The sequence below is a fragment of the Lutra lutra genome, chromosome 1 (assembly GCF_902655055.1).
Source record: "Lutra lutra chromosome 1, mLutLut1.2, whole genome shotgun sequence".
Taxonomy (NCBI): domain Eukaryota; kingdom Metazoa; phylum Chordata; class Mammalia; order Carnivora; family Mustelidae; genus Lutra; species Lutra lutra.
The window spans coordinates 210932415-210956208 of NC_062278.1; the positions used below are offsets into that span (position 1 = coordinate 210932415).

At 50.9% G+C, this 23794-nt stretch overlaps 1 protein-coding gene across 9 annotated transcripts in view; it reads left to right on the top strand.

Annotated features, from left to right (window-relative positions):
* Positions 1-23794, top strand: part of EPS15L1 (epidermal growth factor receptor pathway substrate 15 like 1) — a 95362-nt gene that overhangs the window by 51234 nt on the left and 20334 nt on the right. For all 9 annotated transcript variants that reach the window (XM_047698852.1, XM_047698859.1, XM_047698865.1 and 6 more), the window contains 8 exons: positions 2335-2496; positions 3341-3538; positions 5051-5215; positions 9898-10021; positions 10949-10999; positions 12135-12271; positions 16495-16555; positions 17678-17760. In XM_047698852.1, the coding sequence (XP_047554808.1) occupies positions 2335-2496; positions 3341-3538; positions 5051-5215; positions 9898-10021; positions 10949-10999; positions 12135-12271; positions 16495-16555; positions 17678-17760 (981 nt within the window). The remainder of the gene's footprint in view (positions 1-2334; positions 2497-3340; positions 3539-5050; positions 5216-9897; positions 10022-10948; positions 11000-12134; positions 12272-16494; positions 16556-17677; positions 17761-23794) is intronic.

Below are 23794 nucleotides of genomic sequence, written 5' to 3' on the forward strand. Positions count from 1 at the left end.
CAAGCAAATTTACCAGCGCCATTTTCCTGGTAGCATTTGCTCACTTTGTGTCTCTGTGTCCCATTTTGCTATTTTTTGCCATCTTCCAAACTTTCTCATTATTGTTACGTATGTTATGGTGCTCTGTGGTCAGAGATTATGACTCACTGAAAGCTCAGATGATGGTTAGCAATTTTTAGCAGTAATGTAGGACTTTATTTTAGGTGTATACGTTTATTTTTAGACATAATGGTGGTGTATACTTAATAGGTTGTAGTACAGTATAAACATATTTTTATATGCACGGGGAAACTAAAAACTTCTTTTGACTTGCTTTATCGTGATACTTGCTTATGGCGGTGATTTGGAACCAAACCCACGACATATCTGAGATACGTCTATTATAAATTTTGAAATTGAAAAGCACAAGTCCTACTTTTCTCTTCTTTTTCAAGATTGTTTTGGCCATCCCGAGCCCTGTGCTCCCTCAGTGAATTTTGGCATCACCTTGCCAGTTCCCGCACCGAAGGCAGCTGGGGACGCCAGTGGCCAAGTTTGCATCGCGTTTGTAGGTTGTCTGGGCTATTTCTGTGTTCTCTTTGCTTGGATACCTCCCCCATTCTGAGACAGCTCCCGTCCTAACCATAAGTTGGTGGGTCTTTGTCCCCGTGGGGCTCTTTGATTCCTCCTCTTTCTTTATAAAACGAGGCTCAGATTCCTTGATACCCTAGGCTGTTGGCCACCCGGTGTCCCAGGCTACCACACCGGGCCTGACCCTCCTCCCTGCTTCATCTCCTTCTCCTCCGTCACCTGTTCTTCCCTCAGATGTGGTAGACCCATGTCCTAGACTCCCTACCACCAGTCTCTTCTCTTCCCCAGACTTGTCAGACTGAGGATCTGCTTCCTGAATTAAAGGTCAAGGGCAGGGAGACTGGGGAGCTCTCTAGAGAGGAGATGCTGTGTCTGCTTTGGGTTTTTTCCTAAAATGGCACCAGCAATCCATAGCCCAGGCCTGCCCTGGGGATCAGCCTCACCATCTCCATGTTCCTGTACCCTCAGGGTCCCCTCAGATCTTTCCCTTACTTTGGTTCCCATCGCCACCATCTCACCTAGTTCCGGGTCCCCTCCCTGCTCCCTTGGTCAGCACCCCGAGGCTTCCATATCCTCTGCCCCACCCATCTGTGATTTCAGCTTTAGTTAAAAGACATCTGATAAGACCTTTGCCTGGTTGAAAATCAAAAGGCGTGAAGCTTCTTGCCCTCCCCTTCACCCCCTCAGAGGTGCAGTTCATTAGCTCCCATGAGGCCTTCCAGGAAGGTCATGTGCATGTTTCAGGAGAGAGATTTGTGCACATTCTCTCCTTCCTGTTTGCACAAACACCAGAATGTGAAGCACACTTGCGCTGTGCCACGTGCTTTGTTTGCTTCACGTTGTAACTCAGAGCACGAGCTTAGGGAAAGAGTGCACTGCAGTTGTCAGCCAGGCCTGCCTGGTGGAAATTTGCATGGTTTACAAGTTTTGCTGTCACACACTGCGTGTGGTCACATCTGTCGTACATCTCTAAGGTGCTTTTCCTAGAGGCGTCATAGTCGGGTCTCAGGTACCTGCTGGGTCCACTTGAGCGACACTGCCAGTTTGGAGGAGCGTTAGCGGTGGAGAATCATTGTGTCCCAAGCCCATACTTGAATGTCTTGCCCCAGAAGTGAGTGCAGTCTCTTTGGCGTGGCCCTCCTTCCTTTGGCTCGAGTTGGAGCCCAGTACCGCTCGAGTTGGAGCCCAATACCGCCTTCCCCACCTTGAACCCCCTGCTGCCCCCCACACTGCCCCTGCTCCCCGCACCACTGGGCTCCTTTCCTCCTGGCTCTTCCCCTGGCTGCTGCCTGCTTGTCCTTTGGGTCCACCCTAAGTGGCGCTCGTGTGGGGCTCCCCTCCGCCCTTGCAGCGTCAGTCTGGTCTCCCCGTGCCCCTGAGTCCACCCAGCAGCACCCATGCATTCTGTTGGTTCCATTCCTCCCAGTTTATTTGTGTTTGGGTGATGCCTCTCCTCTCTCCACCCCTGACTATGTCACTGGGCAGCTCTTCTTGCTGGGCCACAGCCACTATCCTGGCCCCTGCCCTCTCCTAGGCCATCAGTATGTATTTGCTGAGGAAGTGAGCAAGAGACCTCAAGCCACAGGTGCCAAGCTGAGGTGCACACATTCCAGCAGGTGCACACAGGGTGCCTGCCGAGCACAGCCTCGGGGCACAGGCGCTGCTGTAGGACGTCCTGGGGGCTCCAGCACAGGCGGAGCCCTCGTTACCTGGATGTGCCCCCTTCTCCTTCATCTCAAGTAAAGTGATGTGACCTTTCCCTAGGAGTTACAAAATGATTTAGACCGGGAAACAAGCAGTTTGCAAGAGCTAGAAGCTCAGAAACAGGACGCCCAAGACCGCCTTGACGAAATGGATCAGCAGAAGGCCAAGCTCCGAGACATGCTGAGCGACGTGAGGCAGAAGTGCCAGGACGAGACTCAGATGGTGAGTCTCACCCCCAGCACTGCAGGGGGGCTCTTCCTGTGGCCCTCTTGGAGCTCACCGTGCCCTTGAAACACAGGGCTGAGACATCTTCCTGCGCTAATAGAGCTGCCGGACATACCGCTTGAAAAAGCGACCCAAGCATTTGTGGCCTGACCTCAGTCTCGCCCACCAAGCCACAGGGTGAACGACCTTGGTTGCCACTAACCTGTGTGTGTGGACCCCTTACCCTGACCCGTGCCTCCCTGCACGGGGGTCTGGCGCGCCCCTCTCCCTCCTCTGTCATCTCCGCGGCTTGTTACAGACCCGGGGGCTGCAACCTCCACGGACTGTAAAGCCCCGTGGCCCCCTCTGAGGCCTTGTACAGGGATGTTTAGCCCCTGGGGGACGGATGGCCTGTGCTTACCCCAGGTCTCATTCTTCCTTACCCCAAATTGACTTTTTGCCCGTTACATGGCAGTGAGCATGTCTGCCTTGTTGTTTCTCTCCGTCTTTCGAGTGGAGAGAGGGCCCTGGAAGGAGGCCAGTTGTCCGGCCATCGGGCTGGTGTCTGCCTCACTGGCTAGCTCCTTCCAACAGTGTGAATTAAGAATTCTCCCTCGGGGCACCTGGGTGGCTCAGTCGATTGAGGGTCCAACTCTTTGTTTCGGCTCAGATTGTGACCTTGGGGCCATGACATCGAGCCTCACATGGGGCTCTGTGCTCAGCGTGAAGTCTGCTTGTCCCTCTCCCTCAGCTCCTCCCCCACACTCGTGCACATGCTCTCACTCTCAAATAAATAAATAAAATCTTTAAAAAAAAAGAATTCTCCCTCAATCATATTTCATTTCATTTCATTTCATTTCAGATTTCCTCATTGAAGACCCAAATCCAGTCTCAAGAATCTGACCTCAAGTCCCAGGAAGATGACTTGAACCGGGCCAAGTCTGAGCTGAACCGATTGCAGCAGGAAGAAACCCAGCTGGAGCAGAGCATTCAGGCCGGGAAAGTTCAGCTGGAAACCATCATCAAGTCCCTGAAATCGACACAAGACGAAATCAACCAGGTACCTTGCTGAAGACAGGTCCCCACCTCTGCTGGCCGTGGCCAGGTCTCCTGGGGTTTTCCGGCATGTGGAGTACCTCTGGTGACCGGTCCTGTTGCTGTGTGTGACCAGCCTGTGTTTGTCTGCATCTGGGCCGAAGCCACTTGTTTCCTTTACTGTGACCCACCTCATTTATGTTAGGTTCTCTTCTGAGAGGCTGTCATCCTGGCCCGGAGGGTAAGCACCCAGAATCCTCCAGCATGTGCCACCATCGTGCTGTCTTTGGCCCAGTGGCAGTTTGCTTTGCCTCGCCATCCTTCCACTTCCCCACCTGAGCGAGTGCCATTTCGGGGGAATGTGCAGGACCTGCAAAGGACCTGTAAAGCTCCTTTGAAGAGAGTCTTGGGTATAGAAATGCCTTCACCAGTGTGGTTCTCGGACAAGCAAGAGGGACGGAGCGTGAGACTGGTTTGAGCACCTCTCCATCCCCATGTAGTTTGTGGACTGGCACATGGAGGAGGCCCCACGCTGTGACGAGCCTCACCCCATGTGGGATCCTTTTCCAGTTCTTCAAGCTGTCTGAGCACCCCATCCTTCTCCCGTGCTGGTGTGAAGGCCCTGAGGCCTGCAGCGGTGGCTCGCCAGCAGAGGGAGGGCTCCTCTCCCGCTCCCCTGTGTGCTTTGGCCCCTGGGTGTCCCACCTGTGGGATGGGGGTGATGCTCACGCCCAGAAGTGTCGGAATGGCTGGTCGTGCTTCCTTTCTTGACTGGCTCCATCTCTCACTCCTTTTGCCAGGTTACGGACAAAAGTTGATCACACTCACGTGCTGGGGGTTTAATACCCTCTGTTGTATTTCATTCTTAAAGTTTTTTTTTTTTTTTTTTTTTAATATATTTGACAGAGATAGCAAGTAGGCAGAAAGGCAGGCAGAGAGAGAGGGGGAAGCAGGCTCCCTGCTGAGCAGAGAACCCGATGCGGGGCTCGATCCCAGGACCCCAGGATCACGAACTGAGCCAAAGGCAGAGGCTTTAACCCACTGAGCCACCCAGGCGTCCCTCATTCTTAATGAATAGGTTTAGTATTGTTTTAAGACCTTTTTCCTCTGAGCAGTAAGAGTTTGTACAAGGTAGTTAGGAACCAAGACGTGAGTGTGTGTTAGTAATAATAACCGACGTTCATTGCTGCTTATTAACGCAGACGGGGTAATAAAAACCCCATAAAGGAAAATGTCATTGATCTCTGGGAACAGATTATGAATCTGGATTTTACCAATATCAGTTTGTTCAGAATTGACAAACATCTGTTTGAACACAGGCCTCTCTCAGGGGCTGGGGATACAGAGAGGCCTCATGGGGTGGCAGAAAGGACCTCATTCTGGTTTACAAGTGGTCTCGCTTCTTGTAAACTCTGTAGGCGAGTAATTCAGTTTCCCATTTGAATCACTCAGGTTTGGGCATTAGAAGAAAAAAATATGTCTTGCCTGACACTTTCCCCCTAAACCCCGTGTGATGTCAGCCATCTTTGTTGTGTAGGCAAGAAACAAGCTTTCCCAGCTGCACGAGAGCCACCAGGAAGCCCACAGGACCCTGGAGCAGTACGACGAGGCACTCGACGGGGCCCACGGTGCCAGCCTGACCAACTTAGCCGACCTGAGCGAGGGGGTCTCCCTGACAGAGAGGGGCGGTTTTGGAGCCATGGTAAAGGTCGAATAAATGTATTCCAGTCCTGGGATTAGGTCCCACATTGAGGTCAGAGAATGCCCGGCCTGCCGGATCCGGCGCTTGCCAGCCTCGAGTCTTCCCAAACGCGGGGTGTTTCTTGTGTCTGCTGCTGCTTTGTGTGTCCCACAGGCCCTGCAGCCCAGCGTACGTGGCTGTGCTCCAGCCTTGCTTCCGAGACAAGGCAAAGGATAGGCCCGAATCCTTTGTAAACCAGTGTTTAAAGACCTTCGTCTCCGGTGGGCCAACAACCCACATTCGGAGGGCTTCCCAAACTTAACCAAAATTGAATCAAGCTCTCACACCTTGTGAAACCCTATATCCTACTAGTTGGGGGGATCAGGGTGTGTGTGTGTGTGTGTGTGTGTGTTCGCACAAGGAGCACCTTGAAAATCGAATGTATTGCTGAAGATCAAGAAGTGACAACCCATTTGAGGCACTGCTGTTTGACCTATGAACTGGCCTCTCTCTTGCAATTTCGTTTATGCTGAAAACCTCGGCACCTTACGACCCTAGGGGTCCTGATCAAGGGCCAAGGGCTGTTGGCCTATTAGGTTTCTGCGGACTCAAATCCAGCCAGTGTTACTGTTTTCTTAGATTGTCCCGTCCCCCGTTCCTGCCAGAGCCTGCTGTTGTGGCCCTGAGCCCCAGCGTTTCCACTTTAGTCTGGCTGAGAAGAGCATCTTTGCACTCCTGAGGGAGCCCGTGGGACGCGGTTGGTCTTCATGGTTTGGTTGTGCTGTGCTTCCAAAGCCTTTCACTGTTCGGCCTGCACTGCTGACCCCGAGTCCAGGACTCCTCCTCTGAGCCCTCCTTCTGCTCCTGGCCCTGTTGGCTTCGTGGACTCCTTTTCCTTCCTGTAATAACACAGCTCCTCTCTCTCTCTCAACTAAGACTTAGCCCTTCGTGTTCATTTCCTGACGCGTTTCTTTCCTCAGTAGCTGAGTGCTCAGTCCCAGGAATTTATGGGGAAGCTTACGCCTCCTTCCCTGAGGCACTTAGAAGACGCTGTTGGTGCTCTCCTCTGTCTCCTGTCTCTGGCCCTTGCTCCTTCCCTCTGCTGTTGACAGGTTCCTTTTTGTCATGGAATTTAAACGGGGGAATTCCATATCTGCCCTGGGGCCGATCGTCCGCTTGATTGTCCGAAGTTAGACGACGAACGTTCAGTCTTGTTACATGTGTGAGGCAGAGCTGCCCGCTTGGCTGTCCGGCTGTCTCCATCTCTGCGTGTGCATTTCAGCTTCGTGACCCTGCTTTCCCTTTCCCCATCTGGCCTTGGTCCCTTGCACAGCTTGGGCTTGTCCCGTTTCATCTTAGTTCACGGCACAGCTCACTCTCAAGCCTTTTTGTAGGTTCGAATAAGATCGGTTTTCCTTGGATAGAAAGTCGGCAGCGAAGCAGCGGTTTGCAAGGGTCAGGGATTCCCCTCCTCTCCCCTCCCTTCCCTGATTTTTAATCTTTCCTCATTTTCATTCATCTTGTAAGCAGGGCAAAGTTTACATGATAGTCAACTCATCCTGGAATGTCGACGTCAGATATGTTACATAGAAACTTGCAACCAGTGTCTGAAAGAAAATCTATATTTATCTTGTACAAATACAGTTTTTAAAGCATTTTTCGGTTTGTTTCCTTTTTTAAATAAACACTTCGAAGAGGGCTTTTTGTTTACTCTTGAATATTTCAGGACCGCTTCACAGAGCTCTTAGTTCTCTTGGAGGCGGGCACGAGTGAGGGGTTTGATCCCCTGAAAGTAGTGTAACCAGAGAGGTGCATCTAGAACTTTCTAAGGCTGCACAGTTCTACTAAAGTTACTAACTTTAGTGTTAAGCTCATACCATGTTACTTTGTCCAAGAGACTGATTTAAAAAGCCAGATTTATTTCTTGTCTGTCATCTGTTGTTGAGAATACTGGCCTTGCCCTTGAAGACAGCACCCCACCAACCTGTGTAGTAGAGAGAAGGTAGTAAATCATCCCAGACTTCAGCCTCGCTGAGAACTCATCATTGGGTCATCTGTTGCATCCAGCCCCGCTGGTTTGCTGGAGCCATATTTTCTTGACTTTCCAGAGCTGATTATTAAATAGGAATTTTGTAACCTGATTGTACAACTCTTGGTAACTTGGATTCAGCTATGGTGGGAGTATTTACACCGTGGGAAATGGCAGAAGCTACCAATCATTTTTTTATTTTTTCTCAGCTGGTTCACCAGCACACCACTGCCCAGCTCCCATGCAAAGGGAGGGAAAGTCACAGAAACTCCTTTCAGGGTGTCATATCTATATTTTAACAAGTGGAGAATTAAGACTAGTTACTGAACTCCATGTTTGAAGTGTTTTACCTCTGCGGAGTGATTGGTCTTCCGCCCCAGAGCTTGTCTGCCACACTTGTGTCTCCCAAGTGGCAGATGGCCCAGTTCTCGTTGGTAAGTGGTCAGGGGGTGGTGGAGTTTACGGCATCTGTGCACCAGGGGAAATCTCATTTTCTGCTCTGTATCCGTGAAGTGGAATCAGAACCACTGGTGGTTACCTTCCGTACACGAGTCCTCCCAGGGTCTCTTAGGCTTCTCCTTTGAAGGAGAGGGAACGATTGCTGCCTTAGGCAAATCATTGCTCCTGAGACGAGATTGCAGACCTGGCTTTCAGTTCAGGGGGCTTGCAGCCAGAGCCCCTAGAATCACAGGCTACTCTCTGCCATCCTCTCCTTTTATTTGGCAGGCTTCCAAGTGATGATCGAAACCAATAAAAAAAAAACCCCAACAAAACCCACCAACTTGTAAATCAATGCTATTAAAAACTAAGTAGAAGCTTCCAGTCTGAGACCAAGCTGTCGTTCTTAATGCACACCTATATCCAAGTCATCATCTCTCTCTGTTCTTCCGGAACCGATACATTCCACCCCTCATGGTACAGGGTGAGGGGTTGATTTTCCCTCTTGGCCTCCCATCTCCTTTAGATTAGGACCTCTCCCTCACCTTTCTCTGTGTCTGAGAGCCCCATCAGACGCTTGCTGGTGCATGTGTGGTGCAGGTCTTAGCACCGAGCTGTCCTTAACGAACTGCATGCTTCCGCCAGCCACGGTGCTTGCCGACACCTGTGCTTACTTGCCTAAGAGCCCTGCTTGGTTTCCCCACCTTGGGAAGCCCTGTGGTTAGAGGCTGCAGATAGTCTTTCCCAGGTAAGAAAAACCCTTCCTTATTCAATTAGAGGGCAGGGGTGTTGGTCATCCCCAGCCCAGGGTTTCCCATTGGCCCAGTGCCTCTGAGAGCCATCCTGCCTCCCAAAGTCACCCAGCCCAGAGTGCTAGGAGCCTTGTTCAGGAGTCTTCTTTTGGCACCTTTGACGTCATTGCCCTGCAACCATTGTCTGTATTTTTACGGAAGCCCCAGCTCTTTAATTATTTGGCTTTGGAATAATGGCTGTTTGCCAGCCCCATGGGTGCCAACACATCTGCCAGATTCAGTGAGGATGTTGTGCTTGTTCGTATCACAGCAAAACCTTCGTGTTTTCACTGAGGGTGTGTCTTTATTAACCAAAATACACTCACTGTTTCTAAACGAAGTGCATTGTTCCCGTGCATTTTCCCCTCCCCCCGCAACATTTGGGCCATTTTCCACTATAAAAATGTGGTCTTCAAAAGCAAATCTTTTTTTTTTTTTCTTTCTTCTGGTTTAAACATGCCTGTTTGTTTCTAGAAATAAGCACTTTTTAAAATACATGCAAAGTGCCGAGCGTGTACGCTCTAGTAGTTCCAACAGCAAGAGCGGCCCATTTCCTCCTGAGATGTAAGCAGCCAGCGTGTTTCTTGGTGCAGAAAGAGCATTTTAAAACATGCCCACATAGGTAGATGTTCTGTGAGAAGATGACTGAGGGAGGCCACACTTTTGAACGACGTCCATGCTGTCATTGTTGAGTGGCTTGTTTTCTTTCTGACGTTTCCAAAAATGCCACTGTTTTCTGACTTAGTGATTTTTTTCTTTAAGAAAAACTTATCATTGTAAGAAAATACACATAACATTGAACTGATCATCTGAACCATGCCTCGGTATAGTCACATCATGCAGCTAAACTCCAGAACATTCTCATACCCACTAAACGCCCCGTCCTTCTGCCCCGGCCCCTGGCACCCACCGCTCTACTTTCTGTCTCTGTAATCTGACTCCCCTGGGGACCTCCTATAAAGTGACCCTGTCACACAGCACTTGTCTTTTCACGATGGGCTTGTTTCACTCAGCATGATGTCTTCAAGGGTCAGTGATACTCCCTTGTGTGTTTACATACTACATCTGGTGTATCTGTTCGTCTATCGGTGGGCAAGTTTGTTCGAGTTGCTTCCACTCAAGTTTTAAATAAACTTCTATTTTGCAAGAGTGGTGGACTTACAGGAAAACTTAAAAGTAGTACAGTAAGTTCCCACATGCCTCACACCCAGCTTCCCCTATCATTAACACCTTGTCCCCGCAAATGAACATTTGTCACCACAAATAAACTAGTGTCGACATGTCACTATGAACCAACGTCCACATTTCTTCGATGGCTTTTTAAATTGTTCTCTGTAGGATCCCACTGCTTGAAGGAGAAATACGCAGGTTGGGTAGGGAATTCTGTACTTTGCTTTAAATTTGAAATAATAAAATTCCTGTCCTGTCTCTTCACAAAATTATAGGACGATCCTTTCAAAAATAAAGCCTTGTTATTTAGCAACAATGCCCAAGAGTTGCATCCGGATCCTTTCCAGGCCGAAGACCCCTTCAAATCCGACCCATTTAAAGGAGCTGATCCCTTCAAAGGTATCTCACTCGGTGCACACTCAGTCATTGTAGGGCTGTTTGCTTTATGTCCGATGACTAGAACGGTTGCAAGATAGCACCTTCTGGAATGGAGGGGGAAGGGAGTTCTTGGAGCCTTCTGGGCCGCCTGAGCGTTTCGCCTCAGCCGGTTCACTACAGAGCTGAGGCGTTGGCATGTGGTGGAAGTGAGGTGTGCCCACGTTCAAAGGCAGCTGGCTCTGCCCTTAACCTCTGCATGCCTCCGTTCCCGGCCTCCGCTAGGGGTGATAAGTTCTCCCTCCCTCTGCTGGCGGGATCCATAAGACAATCAGATGGGAACTACCCAGTGAAGGACAGATCCCCACGTAAGTCTGAGGTCTTCATGTGACACGTTTACCCAGAGCCACGCACAAGGTGAGAATAACTAAGAAGATTTCTAGAAATAAGTTTTCCTCAGTTTCTCTGTTTTTTCGGGAGTAGGAAACCCGAAAGCCTTCCAGGAAGACTGTACATTCCTGAGCAAAGTGCTGGGGCAGGGGGAGGGCAGTGGGGTGTACCTTTCCAGTGTCCTGTCAAATGCGGGGTTGAAGCTCCACCGGTGCAAAAATGGAATCGGCAGCTCCTCAGCTCGGATGTGGGGAGCTCACCATCTCTCCGGGCTGCCTGGGGGTTGAGGCCTAGGGCCACCCCAGAGTCCTGTGTTGTCGCACCTGCGGGAGGTGAAAGGGAGATGAGACACAAGCGTCAAGCATGGCGAGGAGGAGGGGGTGAATTCTGGCTCACTCCACATTTTCCCGGCCTCCAGCCCATGTTGAGCACCAACAATACCCCATTTCTGTTTGAACGCCGCAACTCAGAAAAGCTGCCTCGGCCAGTGGCTGCTCCCACTTGGATATGCCAGAGCCCTTTCTGCCGTAGAGCTAAACATTCCTCTCTCCTCTAACCTAGGTGACCCATTCCAGAATGACCCCTTCGCAGAACAACAGACAGCTTCGGCAGGTAAAAGCCTTTGTTGAAAAGACTTTATTTTCTCATCTTCAGGCTATTTCCAGCCCTGATTCAAGTTGAGGGAAATGGAAAAGCAGCCGCCTGCCAGGCCTCCTATGACAGGACAGCAGGGGCTTAGAGTCTGAGGAAGCCTGGCAGTGACATTGCGCTCCCCTTCACGGTCAGGCACCCCTTCTTGCCAACCTCACAGCGGCAAGAGAGGGAGAACTCGAAAAGGAGCTCCCCAGAGCCAGGCCATTCTTTTAGATGTGTCCACAGCAGCTTGGTCCCTTGTGCCCACTTGTGTCGCATGTGGTAGCGTCAGGGGTCCCTGTGTAGCGCCTGCCCGCAGTGGGGCTTCGGTTTACGGGTGCCAGAGGTGGTGACGGCGGCGGCAGCGTGTTCTGGGAAGGACGGCCATCTGCACTGCCTGGAAGCCTAGTGTCTCGTTCCCTCCTGGTGACGGCAGGCTTTGCCCCGTGTCCATTCACTGTGCCTGTACCCCGCACTCCAGGGGATGGAACACACCACGGTGCGGTGTTGCAATCCTGCTACCTGGTTATTTATCGACTTCTCTATTTTTTATTTTTTGACTGAGGTGAAATTCATACAAACACAAAATTCACCATTTTAAAGTGACAATTCAGTGGCATTTGGTACATTTATAACATACAACCACCACCTCTGTGTAGTTCTAGAACATTTCCATCCCCCAAACAGAAGCCTCATCCCATGAGTAGTCATGCCCCTTTCCCCCTCCCCTAGCCCCTGGCAACCACCAACCTGCTTTTTGTCTCTGGATTTAGCCATGTTTTTCTTATTAAAATCAGCTTGGTTGGCAGGCGTAATTTACACACAACAAAATTCACCAATTTTAAGTGTATAATTAGATAAGTTTTGGTAAATGTGTGCACTTGTGTAAGAGAACATCTCCATCATCCCAGAAGGTTCCCTTGTGCCTCCTACCCCCCACCCCCAGGCCCCGGGCAATCCCTGACCTGCTTTCTGCATTATGGTTTTTTCCTTTTGTAGATTTTCATATAAAAGGCATCAGCTATGTGTTCTTTTATATTTGGGCTCTTTCACGAAGCATAATACTGTTTATTCATGGGGCGTATTTTCCTTCACTTTCCAAAACACCCTCTAGATCCATTCGGAGGGGATCCTTTCAAAGAAAGCGACCCATTCCGTGGCTCTGCACCTGATGACTTCTTTAAGAAACAGACAAAGAATGACCCATTTACCTCAGACCCATTCACGAAAAACCCTTCTTTACCCTCAAAGGTGAGTGACGCTGGGGAGGTATAGAGCTAACTGTGTGTGCCCAGTGCTTGTCCCTGTGAGGCTTGTCCCATGGCTCAGGCTGTCACATGCAATGGGCCGGTGAGCTCATGTCAGGAATGCTTGGGTCCCAAAGAGCTCTCTTTTCTCTCTTCCTTTCTGTGCCCCTGTCACTTCAGCTCAGGCCCACTGGATGGCTTCTCTCTGCTATCACCTACCCCATTGCTGCCCCGTCTCCCAACAAAACTGAAACAAGACTAAGCATCATGTGCTCCCCATGTGTTCCACACAGCCGCCCTGCCATCTTCCTGGCAGCTCTGAAAGTCTGTGAGGCCTTCACGTGCCCCTCTGTTCCCCTAGCATCTAGCAAACAGTGTGTCTTGCACGGTGTTAGGCCCAGTGGACTGCACAAAAAAGTGTCTCTGTGATTGAACAGAGAATTCTCGTGTCTAGTGAGGGCAGGGTATAGCCTCCCTTCATGTTCTAGGCTGCATCTCTCCCTCCAGCCCGCACATTCCCTGGTTTTCCTCTTCTCCACAGACCGACTGGTCTTTTGCACTAGACCCAGAGCTCCTTGAAGGCAAGGATTAATTTGTAATGTTTCTGTTGATAGTCCTGTCGTGGGATCCCCCTTTCGTTTCTGCTCCTGATTTATGCATGTGATCTGTGCTCTTACACTCTGTTGATCAATTTTGTTGAGCTTGTCCATGAACCAGCTTTTGGCTGTTTTAATTTTCTCTCTTGTTTGCTTCTATTTCACTGATTTCTGCTTTTTTATTATTTCCTTCATTTATTTTGGGTTAGTACTTGCTTTTCTATTTCTAACATCTTAAGATTCAACCTTAAGTCACTGACTTTAGACCATCATTTCTAATATAAATATTTTAAACTACACATTTCACTCTAAGCACTTCCTAGCTGCATTCCACACATTTTCATATGTTGTATCTTCATTGCCCTTTAGTTCAAGATATTTTCTAGTTTCCCTTGTGATTTCTCTGTTGAAGCATGAATCGTTGAAAGTATTGTTTTGTTTCTAGGTGTTTGTTCTTTCCTTCCTTTACATATCTTATAATACTGATTTTTATTAATTAAATTGGTCATTAGAGAACACATTTTGTATGTTTGCCGTTCTTTTATAATAATAATAACCCATATTATGGTTTGTGTTGGTGTCCATACCATGTACAATTGAGAATAATGTTGCTCTGTTGTTGTTGGGTGTCAATATTCTGAAATGCCACTTATGTCAATGTGGTTGGTAGTACTTTTTGGATTGTTTGTGTCCTTATGGTTTTTGTTTGCTTGTTTTGTAGCTCTACCTCTGTACCCGTTGCTGAGAGGGAGATGTTAAAGTCTGTGTTTGTGGAATTGTCTATGTCCCTGCTCATTTTGTCAAGTTTTGCTTCATGTGTTTTGAAGCTCTGTCAGGTGCCTACACATTTATGCTTCTTGTATCACCCTGATGCAGTAACCTTTTTATCATTGTAAAAGCTTTCTTTTTTCCTCTGGCAATACCTCCATCTTGAGATCTGTTTTACCACCTATTGAAATAGCCTTCCTTCATCCTTCTTATGCTTACTCTTTGCTTCCTATATCTTTTTTTATCCATTTACTTTCAGTCTCCCTGGGTCTTTCTACACAAAGGGTTTTCTATAGCGAGCATATAGTTGGGACTGCTTTTCTTTCCAGCCTGGAAATCTCTGCCTTCAAAATAGAGTGTCTAGTCCATTAACATTTAATGTAGTTATTGATATGGTTAGATTTAAGGCTACTGTTTTATTATTTCCTTGCTTTTTATCCCCTGTGTTTGTTCCTCTGTTCCCTCTCTGCCTTCTTTTAGATTATTTAAATGTTTTCTAAAATTCCATTTCCTAGTATCTTCTGGCTTCTTTTAACTATACCTATTCCTGTTATTTTTTGGAGGTTCCTTTAAGGATTACCATATACACCCTTAAATTTTTGTAGGTGACCTGGAGTTAATATTACATCAGTTCATTTCCAATGTAGAGAATGTGCAACCCTGTAGGTCCATTTGTTCACCTCCTCCCCAGCCAGCAGTGTCTCCTCTTATGTTCTAGTTGTCGTAGGAATATATCTAAATATGTCATAAACTCCCTAACACCATCTTGCTTTAATCTATTGTATATGTTAAAAGAGACTTTTTTTTAAAGACTTATTTTTACCCATGTATTTGCCACATCTGATGCTCTTCATCCTTTTCCTTAAGCCTAAAGAACTTCCTTTGGCATTTCTTATAATACAGGTCTACTTTGTTGTCATTCTTTTTTTTTTGTTTTAAGATTTTATTTATTTATTTGTCTGAGAGTGAGAGAGAGAGAGAGAATGCACACAAGCAGCGGGAGTGGCAGGCAGAGGGAGAAGCGGGCTCCCTGTTGAGCAGGGAGCCTGATGAGGGGCTTGATCCCAGGACCCTGGGATGATGACCTGAGCTGAAGGCAGCCGCTTAATGACTGAGCCTCCCAGGTGTCCTTTTGTTGTCATTCTAGAAGGGTATTTGTGCCCGATCTAGTATTATTTTTTTTTCCTTCCAGTGCTTTTAGAATGTTACTCCAGTGCCTTCTGGCCTCCCTGTCCTTGAGAAGTCGTGAGTCTCTCAGGCAGTTGTTCCCCCATAGGTATCGTGCTGTTTTCCTCTGGCTGCTTTAGCTCTTTATCACTGCTTTTTGATAGTTTGACTGTGAAGCCTGTGTATGTGGTTTTCTTTGTATTTAAGCTGTTTGGGGTTTGCCGAAGTCCTTAAATCTGTAAGTCAGGTCTTTTACCAAACTTGATAAGTTTTTGGCCATTACTTCTTAGACATTTTCTCTCTCTGCCCTGTTCTCTCCTTTCTTTGTGGGATTACAGTTACTTTTATTTGGAGGTTTTGCTACTGGCTCCACAAATCCCTGAGACTGTTTTCTCTTCATTCTTTTTTCTTCTTTTTTCTGTAGATTGGGTACTTTCTACTGATCTGTCTTCAACCTCACTTACTTTTTTCTTGATCATCTGTCATTTAGCTGACCTAGTGACATTTTTTTGTTCTAGATATTGTACTTTTTTCAGTTTTTGAATTTCCATTTGTTTCTTTGTATAGTTTCTATTTTTCCTCTAAGATCTTCTATCTGTTCCTCCTCCTCTTCTTCTTTTTCTTTTTTTAAAGATTTTTAAATTTATTTATGACAGAGATAGCAAGAGAGGGAAGACAAGCACGGGGGAGCTAGAGAGGGAGAAGCAGGCTCCCCACCGAGCAGAGAGCCCGACATGGGGCTGGGATCATAACCTGAGCTGAAGGCAGACCCCGGAAGCCTGAGCCACCCAGGTGCCCCACCTATCCATTCCTCTCGAGTGTACTTCTCTTTACTTCATTAAACACAGTCATTCCTGCTTCAAAGTCATCCTCATCAACGAATTCTAAAACATCTGGGTCCTCTTGGGATTGGTTCTATTGATTGTCTTTTCCTTTGAGAACTGGCCGCAGGTTTTTCTGGTTCTTGTTAGGTTGCATGATTTGAAGACGTATCCTGTGAACTGTGAGTGCTCCCTCGTGGTGATGGGCTGCTGCTGTGTGCTGAGAGCCCAGGTGGTTCAGTTTCAGCAGGCATTTGACTCCGTGAGGCTCCACTGCACACTCACTTTCTCTCACCTGTAGTGACGTGCCTGTGACCTTAGCTGTAGGCTGCATTCAATCTCCCCTCCCTCACACGGTACTGGGGTCAGCCCTTGCCTTGGGCAGAGCTTATCATGAAATTTTGGACTCCCAGTCTCTGCCTCTCCCTTTCCCATGACTGTGGTTGTCTCAGACCACCATCCTCTGGTCTTTAGCCAGAAAGACAGGGAGTCTTTTGTTGGGGTCTAGCCTTCTGAAACCCCCCGATTATAGCTGTTGAGACAGAAGGCTCAACCTTGTGCTGTTGGCCCCTGCCAACTTGGACTTCCGGGCTAGTCTTCCTGCTCTGGCTCACTTCTGAGCCTTCAGGTGGTTGCTTAAGTTTACTTAATTTTTTTTTTCTTTTTCACATTTGTCCAGAGTTTATAGGTCTGCTCAGCAGAGGGGGTTGGTCTGTTGGGATTTTATTCCACCAGCGTTTAGCCGGAGTCATCTTCTCGTCCTCGTGGCCAGCACCGGATTCCATGTACACAGATGGCGGGAAAGTCTATGGTTGGACGATGGCTGGATGAACGAATGAATTGCTTTTTACTCTTCTCTCTCTCCTTTCACTCAGCTCGACCCCTTTGAATCCAGTGATCCTTTTTCGTCCTCCAGTGTCTCCTCAAAAGGATCAGGTGAGACTGATACCTCATTTTCCTTCTGCCTCTCCCCCAGCCAGACCCAGTTCCTGCTTTCATTTCCAAAGCTGTGTGTCCTCAGGGTTTATGTCATTAGTCAGTGGCACCCAGACCCTCGCCTAAGGCACTTCGGCCAAAGCCAGCTCCCCCAGCTGCTCATCTTTCCAAAAAGGAAGGTTGGGGGCAGGAATTCAGTCAATGATAACACCAGTGTTCCTGGTTACCCTTTACTCATTTTTCTGTACAGATCTTTGATTTGTACCTTCAGATCTTTTTCCTAAAAGAATCCAAGTTTGCGGGACGCCTGGGTGGCTCAGTTGGTTAAGCAGCTGCCTTCAGCTCGGGTCATGATCCCAGCGTCCTGGGATCAAGTCCCGCATCGGGCTCCTTGCTCGGCGGGGAGCCTGCTTCCCCCTCTGCCTCTGCTGCCATTCAGCCTGCCTGTGCTCGCTCACTCTTTCTCTCTCTCTCTCTCTCTGGCAAATAAATAAAATCTTTAAAGAAAAAAAAAAGAATCCAAGTTTGACTGAGGGTCCTGGCTTATGCATTAAATAAAGGGGGAGCATTTGGGTCCCCCCCCCCCAGCTTTGGGGGAACAGGCCCCACTTGGACCTGCTGCCTTGCCTAGCAGCTCATGCTCATTGGTGATAGAGTGTGGGTTCATAGGTGGGCGTGGAGGTTATGCAGGCAAGCCGTCCCACTGAAGGAGAAATCTCCACAAAATGCGCCCACAGACGAGCTCCCCGCATGCATGGCGTGGGTGGTGGGTCACTGTGGACCTGAACCTCTCTCCCCAACCCAGGACAGTAGCCTGCTGCCCGTGAGCAGTGCTGGCTAGAAGTACAGATAGGGGGCACAGTCGCTGTGGCTCAGCCTGAGGCGGCCATCGTGGTGAGAGGCTTCTGGCTGGGCCGCACCAGCCATGAGCCAGAGTGGGTTGGGGGCCGGGAGGCCATGTTGAGGAACCGCATCCAGATGTACAACCCTGGCCAGCAAATGCTACCTCCTGGGATGTCCCGCGCTGGGGGCCGTGCACTACCGAGAGGCTGCACTCCCCTGCCCCCGGAGGTGCGTTCCGCGGACGCCCTGTAACTCTGCCTCTGTTGGTGCTACTTGCAGGTCCCTTTGGAACCTTAGATCCCTTCGGAAGTGGGTCCTTCAATAGTGCTGAGGGCTTTGCCGACTTCAGCCAGATGTCCAAGGTAAAGCCCCTCCTACAGAGCACGCGCGTCTCTGCCAGTGTCTTTGTGCCTCTTGTCGTGGTCGTGTCGTGAGCGGCCAGACGTGATTGTTAGCACCATGTATGTATCTCCCAGCACCTGTCAGATGCATCCTCACGTGCGGTCATGAGCCGGCAGGTGGGGTCTAGAAAATGCGTGTGGTTGTGATCGGTTCCAGTGCCCTTCCTCTAAGCGAAACTGCCAGGGCTCTGCATCCCTCCACGAGGCCCACATGTCGCTCCCCCAGCCCTCCTGGTATCGCCAGATCTTAGGCAGTAGAGCTGTGGCTGCGCGGGCTCAGAGGAGGTGTCAGGCACGGGGGTCTCAGGAGGGGCACGGGGGCGGTGGGGGGGCAGGCCCGGTATGCCAGCAGCTGAGGCTGGAACTATGGGCCCCAGGCTGGAGGCAGGAGGCGTCCAGAGAAAGTGGGCCGGTTATGTAAGTGGGAGCTGCCCGAGACAACTGGAGAAGGGTTTGGAAAGCAAGGGCTAGGTTCTGTGAACAGATATACGGGTGGAAAGGGAGCTGTTCAAGGCAGATGGTGTTCCCGCAGTTGTCGGGCTGGGCTGTATTGGTGTGACCACTGTCGTAAATACAGCCTCAGATGGAGTTGAGGTCCTTTTGGGTGGAGGGGCTGGGGGAAGTGTGGCTAGAAAGCTAAATCTTCAATGTAGCAAGAAGTCAGTCAGTAGTTCTTGTCCAAAATGGACAGGTCAAGAAATAACAGTAGAAGCCCAAGATTGTGGAGGTAAATCCCAGAAGAAACTGCTGAGAAGTCAAAGGCGTCTGCCATGGTGAGTGGGAAAGGCAATGGTCTAAGAGTCTGCTGCTCTTTGTTACAATCTTTAGTGTCCTCTGCTTTTGAGCATGAGTACGTATTTCTTTGATAAGTATTAAAGGAAAGCAACCTTAGGTGTGCCCCTTGTTGGCCTCCGGGCCCCGTCTCCAGGACCTATTCGTGCTCTGCAGCTTCTTGGCCGCCCCTCAGGCAGGTGAGGGCCTCATGGAGCACAGCCTGCGGCCAGTGTCCTGCTTTCTTTACTCACCCCACCAGGCTTCAGTATCTACTGCTCCGGCCTGGGTACCATCAGCATGGGTGGGCGTGGCCACAGGCAGGAAACAGTCCCCATCCCTCAGCTCACCTCTCGGGGAGGCTCAGAAGCCAGATGTTGGAGAGGGAGCTGGGGAGGGACTCTCCTGAGCATATGGGAACCGAGCGTCCGCGACAAGGAGTCACTTGCTTCTGGCCCCCTGCCAGCCCCTGCTGGACGTCCCCACCCTGCCATCTCCTTGGTGCATCCTGCCTGCTGGCTCCATGTTCACTCAGCCTGACGGGCACACACTTGTCTGGGCCCTCGGCACTTGTGGTGAACTGGAGTGATTGTGGCGCACGGCTTTGAGAAACATTTGAGATTCTGTTTAGGTTTTCAAAGAAGCACGTGAGTGTACATTGTCAAGGTAGCAAAACCAGCTTCTGGCCAGAGAGAGAATGTTTGCCTTTCGGCTGTGGTAGGAGGGAGCCCAGAGGGGCTGGTGTAGCCACCTCTCTGATTCCAGTGCCTGGAGGGAACGAACCTGCCTCCCCTGTGCGGGAACACTGTGACTCTGATGGTCGGGACGCGGTCTGGGATTGGCCCGAAGGCACCAGGGCAGGAGGTCTGCTCACACGTTTGCCTGTTGCTTGGTGGCTGTTACACGTACTGTTGCTCCTCGAGTGGAGCTGTGTGTCCTCTGCTTCCGTCCCTGCTTAGCAGGCAGGAAATCAACTCCTGAAATCAGAGAACTTGTGCCACATGGTGGCAGCAATCCCCAGATGAAGGGGTCTGCATGGGCTGCTCAAGCCGTGAGCGTGGGCCCTCTTTCCTCTCCCCTCTCCCTTCAGGAGGCTGGCGCTGAACCCAGGACAATGGTATGGGCAAGGCCCTGGTTTTGAGAGGTGCGCTGGTAGAGGTTGCCTGGGCTGGTGGAGGGCTGCGCGGGGCGGCCAGTCTTGGGGGGCTCCGGACAGCAGAATGGCCAGACCTCTCTCTTCCAGGCAGTCTCTGAGTGTCCTGGGGCTGCCGCGACCCCCTGGAGCTAGGTGGTTCAGAGCCTGGCCCTGCTGTTTTCTGCCTATTCTAAGCTAACATCGCGTTTTTCCTCTGACTCGGCTTCCCTCTCCTTGTCCGTGTGTCCCTCGATCAGGCTGCACACACATGTGCACTTATGACTTAAGAGCTGGTGGCCCCTTCCTGTTCGCGGCGCCGGGCGGGACAGAGCTGGATGGGACCGTGGAAAATTTGTCTCGGGCGCTCCTTTGTTTGGTTTCCACGCTCCTGTCAGCGCCTGATGTGCCACTTGTCTGGTGGAACACCGAGCCCTAACCTTGTCGGTCTGTTTTTCCCTTTGGTTCCCTTTCTGTTTTTCAAGAAAAACATCATGTGTATAAATAAAATGCTGAAGGAAATGAAAGTAAAGTGGCAAGAAGGCTTTCTTTCTTTCTTTTTTTTTTTTTGTTTTTGGCTTCTGGGTTTTATGTTTTCTTTTGCTAATGTTTTTTACATCACCAGCTTTTCCCCATCAGAGTGGGGTGGTGAGGTGATGCACACTGCGCCCTTTCTTAACTCCACCCTAAACTGAGGGGTCCTCCTCTGCCTGGCGGTGCTGCGTGTTTCTGACAGCCAGTGAGCTGGTTCGAGAGTTTCTTTGGGCTTGTGCTCGAAGTGGAGGTCCCCCCATACCTGCAGAGAGGTTTTTTTTTTTTAGACCCTGTTAATCTGTCACCTTGCTTTAGGAACAAATTCTGAACATCTGAGAATAAAAACAAGACTCAAATATAATGATTTCACCCCTATCCCATGAAAAAAAGCTATCTCCACTCTATCTCCTTGGCTGGTTGGCAGGGCCTTTCCAGTCGTTTCTCCAACGGTGTTTAAAGCTATGCATTCCCATTGAGGGCTGTTTCTTAAAAGTTTCTAAAAGAGTTGCTTGCTTTAAACCAGCTCTTCGAACTGTGAACCCCAAAGATGTTCCTCTTAGAGCTGCTTTTTATAGTGGCTTTTCTCTTATTTTTTCTTTCTTTCTTTTTTTTTTTTTTTTTGAGCACACTTGACGCTGTGCCAGCCCAGAGAGCCCCTGCCGGCTTTACTGAAACCCTTCTAAAAATAGCCACTTTCCCTGAAGCTGTAGCCTGAGGAGGAATGAGTTGGGTCCCAGAGGAGGCCTCTTGGGAAACCTGGAGTCATGAAAAGTGGGATTCGGAAATGACGTGGGCTTGGCGGTCAGAAGGGCTACAGCTCCCAGTCACGGGGAGAGTGGCCTTTATGGTTGGAGCCCTGTCACACTGGAGCGAGCCCACCGGCTCAGTGGGTTTGAGCCCAAGAGAGGGGCGGAGAGTCAGCCTGGCGGCTCGTGGTCCAGGCTGCAGCACGTGGGCTAGGGGGACTCTACGTGGGGTGTGTCCAGAGGGCTCTGGACGCCACTCTGCACCCCTTCCCCAGAGCTGGTGTGTTCCTGAGCCCCAAGACAAAGACTGGCGTCCGTGGGGGGCCTTCGGATCAGTCACGCCTCCTCTCTGCTAAGAAGTGGGTTTTGATTCCTGCCTGCTCGTCTCAGGCCCTGCAGGGGTGCCTGAACCTGTCTTCTGGTCCGTGAATGGCAGAGGCAGGAGCAGAGCCCACATGCCCTCCCAGCTCGTTTGCACACTCCCTCGTCTCCATTCTTCCCCAAACCGCAGACCCTCAACCACCATTTTAAGGCTAAGCTGTGGCTGGACACTTTGTCTCTGCTCCCACGCAATCTCCCCCTGGGGTGAAGTCTGTGGATAACAGCAAGCAGCGGGCATAAAAGCTCGGTAGCTGACGGTGGTGTCTGCGGACTTTTACAGGCATCTAAAGGAATTCCGGTCATGCCCACGTCCTTGGCATGATAATAATCGTGCCATCTTTGTGCTCTGCAGCCGGGGTGCCCTTTGGAGCAGCTTACACGTGACTTGGTTGCATTTTTGCGGCAGCCCAAGGGCTACGGTGTGTCGTTAATGGTCATTTCACAGATGAGGACACGGAGGTATGGAGCGGTTAGTAGTGCCGGGGCTGGGACTCCAGACCCTAACCCTGACCACTGTGCTCTGCAGCCTGGCCAGGCACATGTTCCAGAAACTGGAGCTGCAGGATTTTCAGAGACTCCCTGAGTTTTGTACCTTAAAGGACAAGTGTCCACAGAGCCCAGAGGAGGGAAGCAGTAGCCATGGAGGGAGGCACCTCCTTGTCCTACCACGGTCCTGCCAGCCCCATTGGCCTCTCTTGCTCAGAGCTTCCTGGGGGACAGCATGGTCTTGGCAGGGAAATGAGTCTTGCTCATCTGTCCTGCATCTTCCTCACGGCTTTCTCTGGCCCGCTGAGCCCTCAGCCGGCTCTGCCTGGAAAAGGCCCCAGACCTACCTCGGTGGGTGGGCTGCCAGCAGCAGAGGGCAGGGGCCAGGAGCCTTGGCCCTGGAGGCAGACAACATGGGTTCTTACCTTGACTCTACCACTGAGGTGCTGTATGACTGCAGGCTGCATCTCATCTCTGTGCCTCAGTTTCCTTGTGTGTAAAATGGCGGTGTTGTTGGAAAGGAGGTGAGAAGATCAGCGCAGAGCCAGCATTTCCTGCCTTGGAGGTCCTGGGTGCTGGTAGAGTTGAATCAGCGTGCCCAGTAGGATGCCCAGCTGCCTCTCCAGGCCCCCTCCCGCTCACCGAGGGCTGGCCCCCTTTTCCCCACCTGAGACTAGTATCTACGGCTATAACTGAGGCATAGGTTGCCACATGCATGTCCTGGTGACCAGATTCCGGGAGGTGGGGTGCGCGTCCTGTGACCGGATCCCAGTGGAGTGGGGGGGCCTGAGCTGGCCCATCTGTGGCTTGTCTCCCTGCCAGTGGGGGTTTGTTGTGCCCAGCGCTGTGCTGGCTTTCAGGGTAGGGGGTGCCCATGGAGACCAGTCACAGCCTGCCACAGGCCCAGCCAGCAACTGTCCTGACCCGTCACCTGGGCCCATTCACAGCAGACCCAGCCAGGTTGGGGGGGGGGCACGTGCTTGCCCACGGTGACATGTGTCCTGTGGAGTCCCATCAGGATGTCAAGTGGGCACAGTTAGCAGGAAGGGGTGTCAGAGCTCTAGGGGGTGGGAGTGAGATCTGGTCTGGTCAGTCTCTGAGGAAAAGAGGGGGCTTTGGGTGGATGGGGTAGACCAAGCTCCCCAGCTGGAGATGCTGTATCTGTGGGGCCCTGGAGACCAGGGTGCAAGGGGTTCCAGGGACTGGGGAATTGTTGAGGGTATGGGGCAGCTACAGAGATGAGATGGGAGAATTGGGTAGTGGGGGCTGTGATGAAGGCCCTGTGTGCCTTGAAGAGTGCTCTGGAGGTTAGCTGTGGGTGCTGGGGCTCTCGAGTGCTCTGTACCCGCCTGTCCTCTCTGCCTGTACAGCTGCCCTGCATCTCTCTCTTGCTGGGATGACATGGGTCCGATTTGCACTTGGTGGGAGCAGGGGTGGAAGGTCCAGGCTGGAGGAGCCCGACGGAGGCAGCCAAGGGTGTGCCGACAGGACTGGGAGTGGGCTCCAACCGGAGTCATGTGTAGGCGGCAGCACCCGTGGACCACATGGGGGCGAGGAGGCGGTCTGCTGCCGTTCTGACCCAGTGCCCAGAGCTGCCCGTCACTGACTGGGGGCAGCAGCCACATGGGCTGGTGCTCAACCTAGAGGTGGCACACAGAGAGGGATCTGTGGCCAGCACGAGGATGAGGGTGGGGCCCCTCTCTGAAGCGTGGACAGGAGGCCCAGGGAATCCTGGGGTCAGGAAAGACTTGCTATCCCTGTGTGGCAGGGGACACCCCTCACATGACATAGGCCTGTTGAGGTGCAGGGCGGCTCTCGCCTGCTCTGTGTTTGCTGGCTTGTCCCTCCCAGGCCAGAGGACCCTGGCTGTTGAGGGTAGAGGAAAGCAGTGTCTCGTGAGCGACCTGGGGGCCCCGCCGTGGAGCCCGGAGGGTTGGGGGCCTCG